Source organism: Poecilia reticulata, chromosome 7 (assembly GCF_904066995.2).
Source record: "Poecilia reticulata chromosome 7, P_reticulata-male-v2, whole genome shotgun sequence".
Classification (NCBI taxonomy): domain Eukaryota; kingdom Metazoa; phylum Chordata; class Actinopteri; order Cyprinodontiformes; family Poeciliidae; genus Poecilia; species Poecilia reticulata.
Window position 1 is genome coordinate 30365811 of NC_088836.1, and position 20587 is coordinate 30386397.

The 20587-nt window shown below is 38.6% G+C and overlaps 2 protein-coding genes and 2 long non-coding RNA genes across 5 annotated transcripts; 3 read left to right on the plus strand and 1 right to left on the minus strand.

Annotated features, from left to right (window-relative positions):
* Positions 1 to 75: 75 nt before the first annotated feature.
* On the plus strand, positions 76 to 4347 carry LOC103467890 (uncharacterized). Of its 2 annotated transcripts, none has more exons than XM_017305614.2 (4): positions 76 to 171; positions 373 to 401; positions 886 to 1222; positions 1346 to 4347. In XM_017305614.2, the coding sequence occupies exons 3-4, from the start codon at positions 919 to 921 to the stop codon at positions 1807 to 1809; spliced, it is 768 nt and encodes a 255-aa protein (XP_017161103.1). In that variant the 5' UTR covers positions 76 to 171; positions 373 to 401; positions 886 to 918; the 3' UTR covers positions 1810 to 4347. The 2 variants fall into 2 exon arrangements, with proteins under 2 accessions (XP_017161103.1, XP_008412837.1); XM_008414615.3 differs by having other exon boundaries at positions 79 to 171; positions 889 to 1222.
* LOC145552300 (uncharacterized) lies at positions 3093 to 20519 on the minus strand. The gene is made up of 2 exons (XR_014088298.1): positions 20216 to 20519; positions 3093 to 3256 (listed from the first exon to the last, which is right to left on the minus strand). It is a non-coding gene; the product is annotated as an uncharacterized LOC145552300 (long non-coding RNA).
* On the plus strand, positions 5429 to 7659 carry LOC145552110 (uncharacterized). Its single transcript, XM_081608510.1, has 3 exons — positions 5429 to 6090; positions 6272 to 6300; positions 6775 to 7659. Exons 2-3 carry the CDS (start codon positions 6294 to 6296, stop codon positions 7272 to 7274), a joined length of 507 nt encoding a protein of 168 aa, XP_081464636.1. The 5' UTR covers positions 5429 to 6090; positions 6272 to 6293; the 3' UTR covers positions 7275 to 7659.
* LOC108166419 (uncharacterized) lies at positions 18060 to 19898 on the plus strand. The gene is made up of 3 exons (XR_001776773.2): positions 18060 to 18347; positions 18545 to 18573; positions 19089 to 19898. It is a non-coding gene; the product is annotated as an uncharacterized LOC108166419 (long non-coding RNA).
* Positions 20520 to 20587: the final 68 nt, after the last annotated feature.

Genomic DNA, 20587 nt, shown 5'->3' on the forward strand with positions numbered 1-20587 from the left:
TAATATGATGACCATGATATCCGTTCTGGACTTACTTTCAGATTCATTTTCGTCACTTCCTGTTTCTTGCCCATTTTATATAAGCAGAGTGAATGAACAAGAGCCAATTCTTCTCTACTCTGAACGCAGCAGCACTCTGACATCCGACAAAGTCTGAGCTTCACCACTGAAGTAAGTGACTAAATAATGCTGAATTCTTTGACAACAGAGGTTTGAAGTTCATTATAGCTCATTTTTCTTTACTGATGTTTGATTTTTATCATGCTGAGTTTGTGGAAATTATTATATCTTCTGTAGTACTAGAGAATGTAAATTTATAATTATTAATGTGAAAATTGAATGCATTTCCAACATTGTGCTCCTTTCTTTCAGAAGGAACCACTTTATCCTAAAGATGCCAGGTAGGCGAGTTCCCATATTCCTTCAACCCATTCCAAGTTCTTTTGGGAACAGTGGAAAATAACGAACATTTACTAAAACTGGCAACCATAACAATCAGTGCCATTTGTTCTGCTTCCTCCTTTCCAGTTGAAATTGTACACGTTGGTTTCAGTAAACTGAATTACACCAGCACTAAAACTAAAACCTACATAGGAAAGAGTTGTTCATGTAAACATTTTCTCTCTGCAATGAAATAACTTCCTATGATTCATAAAGGAATGTTCTTTTAATAATTTAATGCAGCTGATTTTTTTTAAAATGTGTTCAATGACATTGTTCTCCTTTGCAAGACTTAGATTTGTTTTAATTCAGTTTCAAAGTTTACCTGCCTTTTTGGCATAAATAATCTAGAAATGATCTATGCAATACATTAGTAATTCTCTACAGTCTTTTTTTTTATGTCAAAATCATATAATTGTCTGACCTCTGTATTTGTTTGTGAAGCAGGACTCTGTTGATTTACCTGGGGACGTGGAAATGTCTGACACTTTTGACCATCCTGGTAACACCTATACTGAATCTACCTACGGACCAGCAGATAAATTTGCAAATGGACCAAAGAACAAACCAGAGAAGCATATTCCCAAAGCAGGTGTTCATGCTGAAGCAGGAGTTGACAAACCTCGAGCTGAAAGGAGGATCTTTAAAGCTAAAGGACCCAAATACAGCACAGGAACCAGCATCACTCTATTGGGTTCCTCAGCTTTTGCCCAAGCAAACCTGGGAAGTGCTTCTGTTGCCACTGGTCCAGTGAAAGTTAGAGCATGTCTGCCTTCTGCAGGTGATACAATCTAATAGTCTATTTAATAAACCAGTAGAGTATTTCTAATACACTACAGGATTTTCCTTTTTAAAATGTTAAGATCATATACTTGTCTGACCTCTGTATTTGTTTGTGGGGCAGACATCTCTGCTGATTCAGCTGAGCTCCTGGAAGTGATTGACACCTACGACCGTCCTGGTGACGCCTACACTGAAGATACCTACGCACGAGCAGGGACGTATGCAATAGAAGGAGGGGAGGACAAACCAGGGAAGCGTGTTCCCAAAGCAGGAGCTTACGCTGAAGCTGGAGTTGGCAAAGCTCGAGCTGAATGGAGCGTCTTTGAAGCTGAAGCTAAAGGACCCAACGCCAGCGCAGGAGCCGGCGCCAACCCACTGAATGTCTCAGCTATTGCCAGAGCAGAGCTGGCAAGTGCTTCTGCCGCTGCTGGTCCAGTGAAAATTAAGGTTGGTCTGGCAGCCGACACCGGGGTGTCTGTTGGTGCACACGGGCTGGAAGCTAAAGTGTTGGGAACCGGTGTCACTATTGGTCCAAAACTGGGCGTGTCTGTCCTTGGCAATGGGATTGAATGCTGCCTGTCATAATTCACACAATGTTTTCCATATTTACTCTTTGAAAGTTTCCCTTATACATTAAAACCAAAACAATTTATGTTCCCAAATTAAGGAATTCATGTTGATTTATTAGCAACTCATCTAATTTACAAGTGTTTTTTCTGCTGCTGTCCACGCTGAGATAACCTGAGATAACATGGCTCAATCCCCAATAAAGACGTATTTATTTGCTTATTTTTCTGTCAGACAGTCAGAATATTTGGGCAGAGAGATCAATATTTCAACGCTAATGGTACAAAGGCACAGAATGGCTAATTTTGTGCGTCAGTAAGAAACAAGCTTTCTGTGAAGTTTGCAAATTTGCCGCTGTTTAACAGCTCATCTCCTTTTCTAAAAGTGGGGATGACGGCTTCGTGAACATTAGCAACTGGAAGAAGTGCCAATAACTTTTGGACAGCCATGAAAGAATTCTAATTTTCATTAAAAAAAAGTATTTAAAAATGTGCTTACATCAGTAAAACACCAATAGATGTTCAACTTGACAAACAAGTTGGGGCAGAACAGATGAGAAGGCAAGAGGGGCTAATTGATCTGCAGCGCTGTCTGCAGTTCCTGGCCAGGCAGGGGCCATAATGAGGAAGAGAGCAATTTTCAAAAGTTAGTTGAACCTAGTAGTCGAGAAAAATTTCTGGAAATATGCATCTCATGAAACAATAAAAAAACTTTTACACAAGATGTATAGGGAGTCTCACTTCTTTCTTGGATGAGGTGGATATATGAGCAGCTCTCTACATATATCAGATAAGTTTCATCTGATGATGTCGTCCACGAAGACTTTGTTGGACTGACTGTCCAAATACAGATGATGCATCAATTACCCTCACAATCAAGGACATGTTACTGAGATGTGGTCTTGATATTAATAACATACAGTGCATCCGTTTCCATGCAGGTGTGGCCAAACGTATTACAGACATTAATCCCAAATCTGTCAATCCACTGTGCAACCACAGTTTAAATGAAATCCTCCAAGAGGCTGCTTCAAAGTGCAATATTGTACGTGGTGCCTGTAGTTTAATTCAAGATATACATGAAGTCATTAAAAACTCACCAAAACGTCTTCTCGTCTTTAACACCATCAGTGCTGCTGCTTGTATCACGTCCACCACCGGCTTGAAACTTCTGTGCCGTTGGACAACCAGGAGCAGTGCAACAAAACCCCTGTTGGATGTTTTGAGGCAGTCTATGACACCTTGGATGAAATAATCTGAATGGGGGTAAACACAGAGGCATGCAAAAAAACACCAGGGATCCAAGCTTTGATAAGCAGGTCAGTGTTTTGTTTGGATTGAAAGTTTTCTCATCTGCGGAAGAGATGGCGAGGGTGCTCCAGTTCACAGACGTTTCACCAGAAGCTTTTCAATCAGCAGTGCAGATGCTCCAGAGACATGAGATCCATGAAGACATCCCACAGCATCTTAGAAGAAGCACAAAGCACAGCCATTAACGAACGGACTGGTTCAGGAGCCCATGTTCCTCCCGAGTCCGCTATGACGACAGCAATGCACCTCATCAGTGGGAAAATCCAGAGGAGTATTTCAGGAGTCAGTTCTTTACTTGAGAGTTTAGTCAGCCCATTTGTTTTGCTGATGGAGGTCGAACAAGTGCTGCTCAAAGTGATAAACAAGGCCCCAGGCAGCATCAGCATCCCTCAGAATGTGGTGGACATGTTCACTGGTGATGCTGACATGGAAAGGCTTTCCATACAACTGTCAATGTTTCCAGAAGTACTGCAGACTCACAATAGCTCTACTGATGGGCCTATTAGTTGAGTCACAAAGGTATCTACAATTACAGACAGGCTGCCAGCACCCAATCTATACACAGTGATGTTGACAGGCTTCTCTATCTATATTTAATGGTGCCCATGTTAAATGCGTTAAATGCGACAGCTGAGCGGAGCTTCTCTGGCCTCCATCGATTGAAGATCTCCATCGATTGAAAACCTCCCAACAGCGGCTTAAGCCCCTATCTGCTTATACACAAAAACTTAACTGATGGCGTGAACCTCAAAAGAGGTTGAGTACTCTGCAAATTCTACTTCGCCAGTCAACAAAGGGAGGTGTACTTTGGAAAATTCTGAGCTCTGAAACTTGGACTCATTAAGATGCAAATAGTTTTCAATGTCAGTTGGATGACATATTATAAATGGCATATGGAAGTGTTCTTTTGCAAATAAAATGTTTGGTTGTGTTCAAAGTCCGACAAAGTTTCAGTTGTTTTAACAGTGAGTGCTCTTAATTGGCTCTGCTGCACACTTGTCTCTTCGTGTTGCTCTGATTATTGCAGACTGTCTGCACATTCATGTGACCTTGTATGCTGGGCTGACGTCACGGAAGCAGTACTTACAGAAAATCTGCTACTGAAATGAGCAAGTGTTTTTGTTATAGTCTTCTCTAAACTTAAAATAAATCTTGTTAACTAGATCGCTTAAATAGTTTTACTTACTTGCTGAATTTACAGCATAAGTTTGCTTCTGCACTGCCGTTCCAAACTGTGCTCTTGTGCCAGTGTTACATTATTTACCCGTTTACTTTTTTTGTGGTCATTCAGAAAGCAGCTGGTTTTACTAATGATCAACATTAATACTACATAATTTGAATTTTTTTAAAAAAAGTCAAAGGTGGGAAAAAAATGTCATTAATTGTTGCTTGAAGCATAATTAAACTTTTTCTATTAAATTTAAAATTGTTTAGTTTTAAAAGTCATAGCTCAGCTAATTAAATAAAATTGTATCTTAGTTGTAAAATTGACAGGTGAATGAATTGAGGTTATGTGGTGACAAAACAAAAGAGAACAAAAACACTTTACTTTTGATAAACAGAGACATTTTTCCAAATCTGATAACTGAAACTACCCATTTACATGACTGTGGGGCAAAATTGAGCATGTGCGCACCTGACATTCAAGGTGCGTAGGAAGTGAGAACAGAGGGTGCAAGGTGACAACCACCCCACACGGCCCCCATCTCAAAACTGAATCTGGCGCCGCTGGTGATGACCATTAACAGGAAAGATCTTCTCCAACAATCTGTATTGCAGTTAATTTGACGAAGCTTCTGATTGAAGACGCTTTTTCTAAGACAGATTTCTCCTGAAATCTACAATCATCTCCTGTGTTTTGTTCTCATTCGCGTTGAGATGATCGCAGTTCCAAACCAAGCAGAAACATTTTCTGACTCGGCGGTAAACGGACTCTGACGCCATCGTGTGGCCAGATAAAATTACTACACTATAGCGATGGCTGGCGGCAACTTCCTTAAATCACAGTATGTGTTAAATTCACTCAGTCAGGCCAGCTGACAGCTTTGCAACTAGTTAAAAATATAGTTAACTTTTTCACATTTAAAGAAATTACTCATTTTCTCTTCCATTATTCTCCCTACTTTCCACTTTGGCTTTTAAATGTTCCTTCTTAGAACAGATTAAACATTATCTTCCAGTAATTGATATATGTGATGAAATTAATAAAAATTGAAATATATACAGCAAAACAACTTCCTTAAGATATTCCCTGCTTGTCAGTTGTGACTCCATGCTCTATATGCCAACAGAAGTTAGCGACTCTGTTGATGTTTTGTTACTAAAACCTAAACAATGAATGTCTCTTAATGAACTCAAATGTGGTGATGCATATCCAAAATCCACCTGAGATAAACTTTACACTCGTGCAAACGACTGCATGATGGACTTTACACATTAACTTGAAGCTCACACTTTCACTTTCCATTTCCTGGAACCCTGTGCAGATACATGAATTCATCTGTTGGTTATCCTTGGCCAGTCTCCAGACCTACACCCCGTAGAAAATCTCTGGAGGAGCTCCAACTCTGATTCTCAGCAACAGCCCAGAATCCTGGCTGATCTAGAGAAGATCTGTGTGGAGGAATGGGCCAAAATCCCTGCTGCGGTGTGTGCAAACCAGGTGACAAACTACAGGAAACCATTGACCTCAGAAACTGCAAACAAAGGCTACTGTACCAAATATTAACATTGATTTTCACGTTCATCATTGTTTTAGTTCATTCATCCATCCCACGCCCCCCTGCAATGGTGCACCACAGTTTGCTGCAACTTAGGGTTTCAGTTTTACGTACTACTCATTTTTAAACAATCTACAAAGGAGTCCAGCCTCACCCATCTGATAGGAACCTCCTCTTCTATATTTATACAGCCTCTGTCTCAGTGCAGCAGAACTCTGACATCTGACAAGGTCCAGGCAACACCATAAAAGAGGCTAAACAGACTTCAGGTTTGATAGAAATCAATTGAGGTTTTATTGCATTTAACTGACTTTCTAACACTGATATTTGAAGTTCATCAAGTCAAGTTTATTAGCATGATTCTAACTTCTATTTACCAAAGAATGTAAATGTATGAGTATTTAATATGAAAGCATTTCTAACATTTTAATCTGTTTTTTCTTCTTTCAGAGGGAATAACTTCACCTAGAAGATGGCAGGTAGGCAAGTCCTTACTTAGTCTCTATTCCTTAAACCGAATGCAAATAATTTTAGAAATGGTGGAAAGATATTAAAGCTGGTATCCATGGCAATCACAAAATCAGAGTCATTTATTGTACTTCTTCATTTCCAGATGAAAATATAGTATGCAGTCGTTTCAGTAATGCTAGTTCCACCAGTATTTAAAACAAAGTAACTAGCAATTAAACTGATTCACTCTACACAAATTCCGTTTAGTTCAAAATGTCTTCTGGAGGGGCTTACATAGGACAAAGGTAAACTACAACATAAACATAAAACAAAATCATTCAATTTATTTAATGTGTTAATCAAACCAAATCACATTGTTCTCTTTCGCAAAATTTGATTTTTTTGTAAATGTAGTATTAAACCATACTTTCCATCTTTAGACAGTGCTATCTAGAAGTGGTCTACTTAATAAAGATTTAAACTTCACATTTTTAAAACTTCAGATTCAAAGGACCGTGCAGTTGTTCTTGGTGGGGCAAACGTCTCTGTTGATCCAGCTGGACTCCTGGAAGCGTTTGACACCTACGACCGTCCCGGTGACGCCTACACTAAAGATACCTACGCACGAGCAGGGACGTATGCAATAGAAGGAGGGGAGGACAAACCAGGGAAGCGTGTTCCCAAAGCAGGAGCTTACGCTGAAGCTGGAGTTGGCAAAGCTCGAGCTGAATGGAGCGTCTTTGAAGCTGAAGCTAAGGGACCCAACGCCAGCGCAGGAGCCGGCGCCAACCCACTGGGTGCCTCAGCTTTTGCCAGAGCAGAGCTGGCAAGTGCTTCTGCCGCTGCTGGTCCAGTGAAAGTTAAAGTTGGTCTGGCAGCCGACACCGGGGTGTCTGTTGGTGCACACGGGCTGGAAGCTAAAGTGTTGGGAACCGGCTTCACCATTGGTGAAAGACCGAGCGTGTCTTTGTTAGGCAGTGAGCTCGAATGCTGCGTGTCATAGTTCAGAAAATGTTTTCCATATTTGCTCTTTTAAAAGTCCAGTTTAAAATCAAAACAGATTCTGTACCCATGTTAACTAGTTTGTCTGATTTATGAGTGTTTATCTACTTTTGTCCATGCTCTCATAGTCTGTACCTAAAATAATCAAATCCTTAATAAAGATGTACTGATTTCCTTATTTTTCTGGTTTTGCTTTCAGATTTCTTTGTATTTTGTTTCTCTGTTCCAAACATCCATTTGTGAGCCTGAACCCTCTAATGTTGCTCATAAGCAGATTGAAACACTGACAGAGTTCATTCCTCCACTATCAGGCTGAAACTGGTGTTATAGGGGCTGAAGCCTCTAATATATGGAAATGCACCATTTCAAACATCGTTTCTCCTCTTTTTTGAAAATATAAGTAAAACTGATGCAAGCAGGAATAAACAATGTATCACATTAAAAAAGTTATTCAACAAAAGCAAGACAAGGACAGGAGAAGTGAGAAAACCTTGAGTCAGCAAAAATAAAACTCCTCAACACAGTGAAGATGTTTTATGATTTGTTCTCATATACAAACATATCGTTTTTTTTTAACTCTGCAACATACATCAGCTGATCAAGATGATCTTTGCTGAACATGTTTTCTAAAATGGCTACATCCATCATCAACGCTAACCTTAGCTCTCCTGCAGGCACCATAACTTCGCATTGACTCATGTCAACAAAACAAGACTGTTCAGAAACAGAATGAGCATGAATGACACAAAAATGGTCCCAACGCCCTTATTTATTATACAATTTTTATAAAATGTAGAAATTGCCAATGTTTTGATACATAAACTATGTATTCTAGTTCTTAGATATTAATCAATAAACAGTTTTGTTTCTGTCGGTTCTTTCAAGTTGCAAAAGACAACCAAACACATTTTTTATTTTACTTTTCAATTTATTTAAATTTATATAATTGCCACTGTAGGAGACAAGTTGTTTAATACTTTATGAAATATTTTATTTGACTTGATTATTGTGAATATCACAACATTCTACAAAGAAATTACGCCGTTAGTCCAGTTGTTACTCCTTTCTAAATTTCAAATATTCCAAAGGATACTCAATACCCAGTTAAAATTAATTTCACCCCTCTGTGCCTCTTCGTGATGAACACATTAAACTAAAGGTCATACTTTCACTTTCACTTCATTTTCCCTGAAGCTTGTCATCTGGTCGTGTTAGGAAAGTACCCTCATAACCCAAACAGCTTTAAAGCTGATGCTGTTGTGATGAACTGTTGGTAAAGTTCTCTACTTTTAGATCTTATTTTGTTTCAATTTCAGTTTACAAATATACATTTATAAAGTTACTGAATGCAAATGTATGTAATTATAAGGATCATAGAATAAAACCCAGTTTTATACACACCGTCTGCAATGAAATATTTGAAATCTATGTACTATCAATAAACTACTACTAAATTCAATAATTTAATTGATCTAATATTTGTTTATTTTAATGTCTTTGCTTTCATTTGATTTTGTATGTTGGGGTTCAGCGGTGGATTGTATCTTTGCGATGACTCACTGGTCCATAGATTTCATATTAAGGACTTTTTTTTCATTTTTACTATTTTTATTTTGAGCCATCAGTTCTAATGGAAAATACGATGTACATATCCAAAACATATTTTAATAAGATTAAAAAAAGACTTAATTGATCTCAAAGAGAAATTAAATGTTGTAGTTCACATTAATTCAAGGTTCTACAGAGTTATTGTAGATGTTGATGGCTGTAGGTGCCAGAACAGGTGATGCCATTTACCCAATGCCGACCCAACCTGTGACTGTGCACGTGACAGAGGCACAGGCAAAGCCTTCAGCATTCAGATCCTTATTTACACGTTGCCTGATCCACATAACCATCATGTACATGCATCTGCTGGGATTATGAGCCTGGCTGACACCAACAAAAAAATCCATCCATCCATCTTCTTGACACCCTTGTCCCTCAGTGGGGACAGGAGGGTTGCTGGTGCCTCTCCAGGTAACGTTCCGGGCGAGAGGCGGGTCACCCTGGACAGGTTGCCATTCTGTCGCAGGGCAACACAGAGACACACAGGACAAACAACCATGCACACACTCACTCACACCTAGGGACAATTTGGAGAGGCCAATTAACCTGACAGTCATGTTTTTGGACTGTGGGAGGAAACCGGAGTACCCGGAGAAAACCCACCACGCACAGGGAGAACATGCAAACTCCATGCAGAAAGACCAGGGCCGGGAATCGAACCCAGAACCTTCTTGCTGCAAGGCAACAGCTCTACCAACTGCGCCACTGTGCAGCCCCCAACAAAAAATGTTTTTAAGAATAAGTTTGTGCCACATCTGGCCCAATGCAGCATTTATAGTGCTTGTGGGTCACCTCTGTTTAGATCCACGCTGGACAGTTTGCATTGGGACAAAAAAAGACCCCGGGGTCCAAGTCTGCTTACGGTCCAGGCCAAAGGCTCATCTATAGTTTGCCCAGAGCAAATAACTTTAGCTGTCAGGGTGCAAATAATTGCACAGTTATTATTTTTCAAGTTACTAACTCCAGCTGCGATGGCAGGTCACTTTGGGGGAAAATTTAGCTTGATAAGAAGAAGAGAACTATCTCATCTCTGAAGGGGGAAAAAAAAAGAATCAAGAAACGCCAGTCATATAATCTCCCCAGACATCCAGGGAGGGTGCACACAAGTCTTTCTCTTAAACAGGAAAACGAAAAAAAGATCTTGATGGATCATCCCATATTCTCTTTGGCGGCTATAAATTATTACAATTATGAAAACATTGGAGTCGTTTGGCACCAGGAACCCTCCCGACCCCACTGAGGGACAAGGTGTATAGAAAATGGATGGATGGATGTTTTGGCTAACTGTTCATTCAAATCAATAACTACAGAGCATTTAGTTTAAATTGCACTTTTAGTTAGAAACCTTCAACTTTTGTCAGTTTTCCGTTTCCAGCAGTAATGCAGTCTCACAATAGCTCTACTGTCGGGTCACAAAGGTATCTACAATTATCTACAACGTACTTGATGGTGCCCATGTGAACGGCCAGCTGACAGCTTTGCAACTAGTTAAAAATATAGTTAAATTTTTCACATTTAAAGAAATTACTAATTTTCTCTTCCATTATTCTCCCTCCTTTCCACTTTGGCTTTTAAATGTTCCTTCTTAGAACAGATAAGATATTCCCTGCTCATCAGTTGTTACTCCATGCTCTGTATGCCAACAGAAGTTAGCGACTCTGTTGATGTTTTGTTACTAAAACCTAAACAACGAATGTCTCTTAATGAACTCAAATGTGGTGATGCATATCCAAAATCCACCTGAGATAAACTTTAAACCATGTGCCAACGACTGCATGATGGACTTTACACATTAACTTGAAGCTCACACTTTCACTTTCCATTTCCTGGAACCCTGAGCAGATACATGAATTCATCTGTTGGTTATCCCTGGCCAGTCTCCAGACCTACACCCCGTAGAAAATCTCTGGAGGAGCTCCAACTCTGATTCTCAGCAACAGCCCAGAATCCTGGCTGATCTAGAGAAGATCTGTGTGGAGGAATGGGCCAAAATCCCTGCTGCGGTGTGTGCAAACCAGGTGACAACTACAGGAAACCATTGACCTCAGAAACTGCAAACAAAGGCTACTGTACCAAATATTAACATTGATTTTCACAGGTGTTCAAATACTTATTTGCAGCAGTAACATACACATAAATTATTGAAAAAAATTAATATGGTTATCCCTTGCAGTAGTGGCAATGTTCCTGTAGAAACTCTGTTTTCAGTCATAATGTTTTCTCCAGTTACATACACGTATAACTAAAGATATATATACATACACAAACTCCTGCTCTTGATCTTGCTGGGAAGTTTGTTTTTAATTCTGGATATTCCAGTGGCATTGTAATGTGTATCATCTGCAATAATCCTGTAACCTGAGCCAGCGGGGCATGTACCGTCAAAGATAACCCAAAGATTCCTGACAAAATCACAAGTAAGTAAATAAACAGCACTGCTACATCCAACCAGCAGGTCAGAATTACCAAAGAAAATCACTTTGATCTTGTTTTTGTTTAGACATAAAATGTTTAGCTTCATCCAAGTGTTGACATCCCTCCAATAGTTTAGGATAATTTCAACCAATTGAATACTTCAAGCTTTTAGTGGGAGATACAACTGGATGTTATCTACGAAGCAGTGAAATAATAATTAGTATTTCCTAGCGACGGCCTAGGAACAGAAGAGGTTCTAAAATGGATCCTTGGGGAACCAGAACTTCAGAGGAGCAGAAGAGGAAGAAAAGTGATCTATGCAGACAAAGTTGGAGTTTCTGCTAGACAGATAAGACCTAAACCACTGCAGAGTCGTCCCATTGGTGTCAGACTGCTTTAAGCGATGTAATAAAATCTCATAATTCACTGTGTTAAAACCTGCTGACAAATCTAAAATGATTGAACCAGCAGGGTCTCCTGAGTCTGCAGTTAAAAGCAGGTCATGAGTTGCTCTAAAACGCGCCTCAGAACAAAGGCAAGCGAGGGGTCTGCGGAGCTACGATAACGAGGAATTCAGACCAAAGTACTGCGGTTTTACCTTATTAATGATTTTAAACATAAGGAAGGATTTAAAAGCATGATAAATCCCCTTTAAAGACCTCTTCCAGGCGGAGGTGATCATCAACAGGTTTATCAAGTTTCTGGATCACAGCAGATAAAATGTTCATGTCTGGTCTTTTTTGGGAAGCTGTTTTGATGACTTCACACAGAGTGGTGACAGCACCGCTGTGGGCTTGGCTTCCTTCACACCCAGTTCAGTTCTTTCAGTCTCAGATCTGTGATTGGGAGCTTATCGGCTATCGTATCAAGGTTGGTCTTTAACCTTCTGACTATGACGCACCTGATTTCAGGTCCAGTTGGTCCAGATTGTGTAAAAGTACAGAGCAGCTGTATTCGTACTGAGGGCAAGTTACACACAGGTGGACTGTATTGCCATCAGGCAATGGGTTGCACTCAGAGAAAAGGGGGCCGAATACTTTTGAACACATTTTTCTGATTTTTATTTGTAAAAAATGTCTTGAATTATTTATTTTCTAGTTCACTATTGTATACCACCATGTGTTGGGAATGCCCTAAAGCAGGGGTGTCAAACTCCAGTCCTGAAGGGCCGCTGTCCTGCAGTTTTTAGATGTGCAACAGGTACAAAGCACCTGAATCAAATGGCTTAATTACCTCCTTCTTGTGTAGGTAAGTTCTCCAGAGCCTTGCTAATGACCTAATTATTCTATTCAGGTGTGGTGCAGCAGAGGCACATCTAAAAGTTGCAGGACACCGGCCCTCGAGGACTGGAGTTTGAAACCCCTGCCCTAAAGGTTCCAAAGGATATGCTGGAGGAGGCTGCCGGTCATTCCTGGCAGTAGTGGCCATGTTCTAGTAGAAACCAGTTCTCACACAGAGAAACTTCACAAAGAAGGAGATCGGTTTAGTTCAACCGGCAGAGCCGCCGCCTGCGGCAGGAAAGTTTGGAGGACCCGGGTCGACTGGTTGGCGGAAGAGGTACGACCAGACTGTGAATGGTTGGAAGGATGTCAGAGGGAAATGTGACAGGTAGTGATTGTGCGGAAATGGAAGAGGGTGCTGATGATGTGGAAAATGAAGGACCTTGGCAGATTCAAAAAGCTAAGCATAAACGGAAAAAATCAAGACAACAAATAGAATCATCTGTTTCCGAGGATGAAGGAGAAGCTATTAAGATGACAGAATTTAAAGTAATTCTGAAGTTTGTCAAAGAGGGTGTGTCCTTTGGAAACTGGAATCCAATAAAGCTCACAAAAGAAATCAATGCTCTGGTTGGAAAGGTGAAATTTGTTAAAGTATTAAGAGATGGATCGTTGTTGATTATCTGTAATGATATTAAACAAAAAGAAAAGGCGATGAATACAAAAAGAATCCTGGGTGAGAATGTGAGAGGAAGACTTTTGGATAACAAAAAGTATGTATGCGGAGTCATTTCGGGAATTCCACCTGATGTACCAGTTGTTGACATCAAGTCTAATGTTTCAGGAGGGAAAGTGGTGGAAGCCAAACGATTGAAAAGAAATAAAAATGGAGTGAGGAGTGATAGTTTTTCTATCATGTTAAAATTCGAAGAGAACAGTTTGCCAGATAAAGTGTTTGTGGGATACATGAGCTATGATGTCCGACCATTTATTCCTCCGCCCCTGCGATGCTTTAAATGCCAGAAGTTTGGACATGTCGCTGCAGTGTGTAAGGGGAAACAGAAATGTGGGAGATGTGCTGGGGATCATGAGTATGGGAAATGTGAGGAAGGAGCTCCGCTGAAATGTTGTAATTGTGGAGGTGGGCATAGTTCAGGATTTAGAGGATGCACAGCTAGTAAAAGAGCTGAAGAAGTTCAGAAAATCAAAGTCACTACTGGCATTACTTATGCGGAAGCAACGAAAAAAGTTTCTGTTCAACCAATATTATATCCAAAGAAAGTGTCTGGAGGAGAAAAAGAAAGATCTAAATGTTCAGAATGCTCCAAGATTAAAGGTGACACTCTACTCATGACAAAGGAGGATTTTGTATTGTTCATGGTAGAAGTAGTTAACTGTACTGCTCAAACACAAAGGAAAACGGAAAAAATTCAAATAATAGTGAAGGCAGCCCAAAAGTATCTTGATTGTAAAAATGTTAATTGGGAATCAATTAAGGAAAAATTAAATGAGACACAATCTTCTCAACCTCAATCATGCAGTGGCGGCCCTTCTTCGTCATGTTAATTATTCTCCAGTGGAATGCAAGAAGTCTTATTAGTAATGGTCTAGAGTTTAAGAAATATATTTCAGATTTGACAGTTAAACCTCACCTGATTTGCATTCAAGAAACCTGGCTTAAGCCTTATCTGGATTTCAAAATTTCTGGGTATGCATTAATTAGGAATGATAGAACAGAAAGACAAGGAGGGGGAGTAGCAACTTTTGTTCTAGACAGTATAAGATATAAAGTGGAATCAATAGGGAAGAATTATGAATCAATAGTTATTAAGATTTGGATAGAAAATGATCAAATGTTGGTGACAAATTTTTATAATGCCAACAAGAAGTTGTCCATTCAAAATCTTAATGAAGTAAATGATCAAAATGTAGGTAAGACTGTATGGTGTGGTGATTTCAATTCTCATAATGTTATATGGGGGAGTCTTAATACAGATGCAAATGGATTGGCTATTGAAGAATTTCTTGAGTTACATTCTCTGGTTTGCCTTAATGATGTCAGCACTACTAGATATGAATGCTGTAGGAATCTAAAGAGTGTTTTAGACCTAACATTGGTTTCAAATAGATTAGCTGGAATAACTTCTTGGGAGGTGATGAGTGATTCTCCAATGGGCAGTGACCATTTTCCTATTCTAGTTTCAGTTGGTTCTGAAGTGATGAAAGAAGAGGAGGGACATATTCCAAGATGGAAGTTAAGTAACGCTAATTGGGAGTTGTTTAAAAATTTAGTTGATAGTCAATTTAATAAACTGGGTGAAAATATGTTTTGTGATGTGGAGATATGTTATTCAATGATTAAGTCTGTCATTATTAATGCAGCTGAAAGTTCAATTTCTAAATCAAAGGGAAGAGGAAATAGAAAGTCTACTCCATGGTGGAATGAGCAATGCAGTATTGCTATAAGGGGAAGAAATAAAGCTTTTAAATTGTTAAAAAGATGTCATACCTTTGAGGCACTAATTCAATATAAGAAAGCACAAGCTATAGTTAGGAAGACCATTAGAGAAGCTAAGAAGGCTTGTTGGAGACAGTATTGTAATTCCATTGGAAGAGAGACCAAATTGTCAGAGGTATGGAGAGTTATTAAGAAAATGAATGGTGTTAAAAAGAGTTTTTCCTTACCGGTTTTAGAATTAAACGGGAAAATAGCGATTAGTAATAAAGAAAAAGCTGAATTATTAGCAGAAACGTTAAAGTACATAGTTCAGAAAATTTATCTGAAGAAATGAAAAGTAATAAATTAGATTTATTAGATAAAAATCCAGAAGTTACTACTAGGAGAGAAGTCACAAACCAGGATATAGATATGCCCTTTTCTATGTATGAGTTGGAAAAAGCTATAAATAATGCTAAGCAATCAACTCCGGGGAAGGATGGAGTGTGTTATGTAATGCTCAAACATCTTAAATATTCATCTCTTACTGTTATATTAAAGTTATTTAATCTGATTTGGATGACTGGAAGAATTCCGGCAGAATGGAAACAGTCAGTTATAATTTCCATATTAAAACCTGGTAAAAATGCAACAGACCCATCAAATTATAGACCTATAGCTCTTACATCCCAATTAGGAAAAATGATGGAGAGGATTGTTACAGATAGGCTTTCATATTTTATTGAGCATAAAAATAAATTTTGTTCATTCCAGAGTGGTTTTCGTAAAGGGCGAAATACGATGGATGCAGTTCTGTGCCTAGAGTCAGAAATAAGAAAAGCTCAAGCAAACAAAGAGTTAGTGATAGCTGTGTTCTTTGACATAGAAAAGGCATATGATATGTTATGGACAGAAGGATTATTGATTAAATTAGGGAAACTTGGTATAGGAGGTAAAATTTATAATTGGGTTTTGGATTTTTTATTTGGTAGAGAAATAGAAGTTCGGGTTGGGGCGAATTTCTCCTCTAGATATGATGTTGAAAATGGTACCCCCCAAGGTAGTGTGTGTAGCCCAATTCTCTTTAATATTATGATTAATGATATTTTTGATGAGATAGATAGTAGTATAGGCAAATCTTTATTTGCAGATGATGGTACTCTATGGATTCGGGGACATAATCAGGTATACTTGCAGAAAAAGATGCAGGCTGCCATTTTGAAAGTGGAAGGGTGGGCTAATAAATGGGGTTTTAGGATATCAATTGCAAAGACTCAAGTAATTTGTTTTTATAGAAGACATAAGGAAGTTAAGTTGAACCTTTATAATCATAAACTTGAACAAGTGAAAATAGTGACGTTTTTAGGTGTCATTTTCGATGAAAGTTTAACTTGGAAATATCAAATAGAAGCAGTTCAAAATAAATGTAAAAAAGTGAATAATTTGTTAAGATGTCTCTCAGGACAGGAATGGGGAGCTTCAAGAAGTGCATTGTTGGGAGTTTATCAGGCGCTCATGAGATCTACTTTGGACTATGGGAGTATAGCATATATGGCAGCTGCTGACAGCCATTTGAGAAAGCTTGATAGTGAGCAAACAAAAGCATTGAGGATTTGTTGTGGAGCTTTCAGAACATCATCTTTAGCTGCTTTACAAGTAGAAACTGGTGAGCTTCCTTTAAGATTAAGAAGGTTGAAATTAATGTTCATGTACTGGGTAAACCTACAAGGACATAAGTGTGATCATCCAACTAAGATGGTGCTGAAGGACTGTTGGGAACATCATAAATTAAATTGTAATAGTTTTGGATGGATTGGGGAAATAAAGGCAAAACATCTTGGTTTAAATATGCTCCAGTATAGTGCTACAGTTCCTCAATCTGAAATTCCTCCATGGTTATTTCTAACTCCAGAAGTTGATCTTCAATTAAGTGAAACTCTTAAAAAGGGAAAGACTCCAGAATGGGTTGTAGTTAATAAATATTTTGAAAGATATAAAGACAACATAATTATATATACAGATGGATCTAAAGATCCAAATAGTGGTAGAACTGGAGCAGCAGTGAATATCCCACACCATAAAGTCTTGATTAAGAGGAGAGCAGCTGATCATTTAGCTGTTTTTACAGTTGAATTATCAGCCATTATATTGGCCTTAGAATGGTTGCTTGATACTGATACTAGGGAAGTAAATACATTTATCATAGCATCAGATAGTCAAGCAGCATTATTAAGTATTAAATCTGGCAAATCCTGCAGATTAGATTTAATATTAAGAATATACCAATTATTAGTTCATCTTCATAACAATAAATGCGTGGTTAAATTTGTCTGGATTCCTGCTCATGTAGGTATAGAAGGAAATGAGGAAGTAGATATTTTAGCTAAGCAGGCCTTGAAATCAGATATTGTTCATCTGAATGTACCTTTGAGTAAAAATGAGGGTAAATCTATTATTCAAAAAGAAATTATTAAGATTTGGCAGGAGCTATGGGATAATCATGAAAATGGGAGACAATTATATACAATTCAGAGGAATGTTGGAGATAGTAATTATCTGAGTGGAAGGCGGAAAGAGGAAGTAGTTATGTCTCGACTTAGAATTGGACATTCTGGACTTAATAGTTCGCTCTTTAAAATAGGGAAGCATGAGAATGGGGCTTGTAGTTATTGCAATCAAGTGGAAACAGTGAAGCATGTCTTGTTAGAATGTGATAAATACTTAGAGGAACGCCAGTTTTTAAAGTTGTCACTAAGCAGGAAGAATATAGGACTGTCTATGATTAATCTATTAGATAATAAATCAAATTATGTTAGAAATCTTTTATTTAGGTTCTTAAATAACACTGGGTTAATGAATCGTATTTAGAATATGGCCAAGTATGTGTGTGTATGCCAGTGCATGCTCATGCATTAATTCATGTATTAATGAGTGTGTTAGGATGTGGATTTGCACATCCTACACATCATTGAGGAAAAAAAATAAAATAAAAATGTTTCCCTCTGAGATCTCTGATGACCACATTCCAGTCTGGTAGGTGGCGGTAAATGCACCTTAAGTTGGATGCCAGCCGCCAATAAAAAACAAAAGAAGAAGAAGAAGAAACTTCACAAAGAAAGACCCGGGCAGCTGAGTTTGAAACCAGCTTCCTGCCCTGGAACCTCCAATCTACTCTATCAAATTCAACATTAACACAAAATACGAAGTGCAACTTTCTTATCCTCATAAGGTTTTTTACGCCCTTAATAGCTGCTAGACTTTCTTTCAGATTCATGTTGTGTCACTTCCTAAGACTTTTGCCCATTTAAGATAAACAGGATGTTTGAACAAAAGCCCTACTTATACAACCTAACTGAAAGCAGCAGCACTTCGACATCTGAGTATCACCACTGAAGTAAGTGACTAAACGGTGCCGTGTTATTTAACAATAGAGGTTTGGATTTCATTTATATTTTCTGGTGTTTGACTTTCATCGATTCATGCTTGTTAACATGACTGCGTATCGTACCGGATAATGTAAATTTATGAGCATTTAATATAAAAATGTAATGCATTTCCAACACTCAAGACTAATCTGCTCCTTTCTTTCAGAAGGAATCAGTTTATCCTGAAGATGGCAGGTAGGCTTTTAACCCAAGTTATTTTAGAAACGGTGTAAAACAGACATTTATTAAAGTTAACACCCATGACAATCAGTGCCATTTGTTATAGGGCCTCCTGTCCAACTGTACTCTGTGGTTTCAGTAATGCTATTTCCACCACTACTAAAAGTGACACCAAGACAGGAAATAAGAATCGTTCTGGATTTTTACAGCAGTTATATAGTACTTTATGAGTTGCAGCAAAGTTCATGCAAACATTTTCTCTCTGCAATGAAGCGTGTTCATATGATTGATCAGGGAATCTTCATGTCATTATTTAATACAGTTGATTTATTTAAAAAATGTTTATTAAACCCAATCACATTGTTCTCTATTATATTTGGATTTTCTTGAAATACTAGTAAAGTTTAAGTGTCAAGTTTCTAGAATCTAGAAATGAATTATCTAATAAATCAGTAGAGTATTTCTAAGACACTACATGGTATTCTTTTTCAAATTTGGATATTTAAACTTCAGATTTTGTGAAACTTCAGGTGCAAAGGCCCACGCAACTGTTCGTGGTGGGGCAGACCTTACTGTCGGATCAGCTGGGCTCGTGGAAATGATTGACACCTTTGACCGTCCTGGTAAAGCCTCTGCTAAAAAAAACCTATGCACGAGCAGGGACGTTTGCAAATGGACCGGAGAACAAACCAATGAAGCGTATTCCTAAAGCAGGAGTTTACGCTGAAGCTGGAGTTGGTGAAGCCCGGGCTGAATGGAGCGTGTTTGAAGCTGAAGCTAAAGGACCCAACGTCAGCGCAGGAGCCGGGGTTTCTGCAGGGACCCTGAATGCCAGAGCTTTCGCTAAAGCAGAGTTAGCGGGTGCTTCTGCCTCCGCTGGTCCGCTGAAGGCTAAAGTCGGTCTGGCAGACGACATCGGGGTTGATATCGGTCTGACAGGTGTGGAAGCTAAAGTGTTGGGGACCGGCTTTTCTTTTGGTCGTAAAGTGGGCGTGTCTGTCTTTGGCACTGGGGTTGAATTCAACTTGTGGTAGTTTAAAGAATATTTTCCCCATGATCATTCTTTGGACATTATCGAAAACCACAAATCAATAAAATAAGCAACATTTTCAATTAAAAAAAAATTGTTGCTAAATGATCAAATAAATAGATATTCCAATAGTGTCGAAGCCATATATAGATTGTAGAAATTTAATACAAAGTGAAATTTTTATTATCTGAGATGTTTCTGAGAGCTTTCTTTGTTGTTATACTTGAAAAGGATCTGTAATTGTATCTTGTTTAAGCTTATTCCTTGGTCTTTTTATTAGCTGTTGTCTAAGACTTCTCGTTATAGAAGTCTTTTGACCGTCACTTTCTATTTGTTTTGAATCTGTTTTGTTTTTTCTTTTATTAAAACCAGTAAAGACGCAAACATAACTGCTGGATTCTAGACCTCTTTTTCCATAAATGGGACTAGGCTAGTGAGAGCTTGTCGCATTTACTGTTATTTAGGTTGTTCAATCATCAGATTGATGCAATGTACTATTACAACGATTAAACTTTAAAACAGTGGTCCCCAAACTTTTTCCTGTGAGGGCCAAATAACTTTTCCCTTCTCTGGTGGGGGCCGGAGTCAGTTTGTAACAAAAGTGATACACGTTTATCAAATACTTACCGTGGACGCTGACTTTACCCTTGGGAACGTCTGTGCTGCTGCTACATGTTTAGCATTGAGATGCTATTTTAGCCTTAGTTAGCTTCGCTAATACGCCGACTCCTTTTAGCACAACTTGAACAAAACAATAGTCTTTTACAGCGTTCAATCACTTTGTTTTTCGAAGCAAAATCTAACTAGGGGGCAAAGAAAAGCGATTTAATCATCCATCCCTCTTGTCAACGAATGTTGCTTGTCCGGCAGATTTACGGTATCCCCGGAAATCGATACCGTAAATCTGACGGTGAAGGTTCCGAACGATCTTTTTTTTTTTACGAGCCACATGAAATTATGTACTTAATCAAAATTAACACAAATGTCCTGACCCAACTT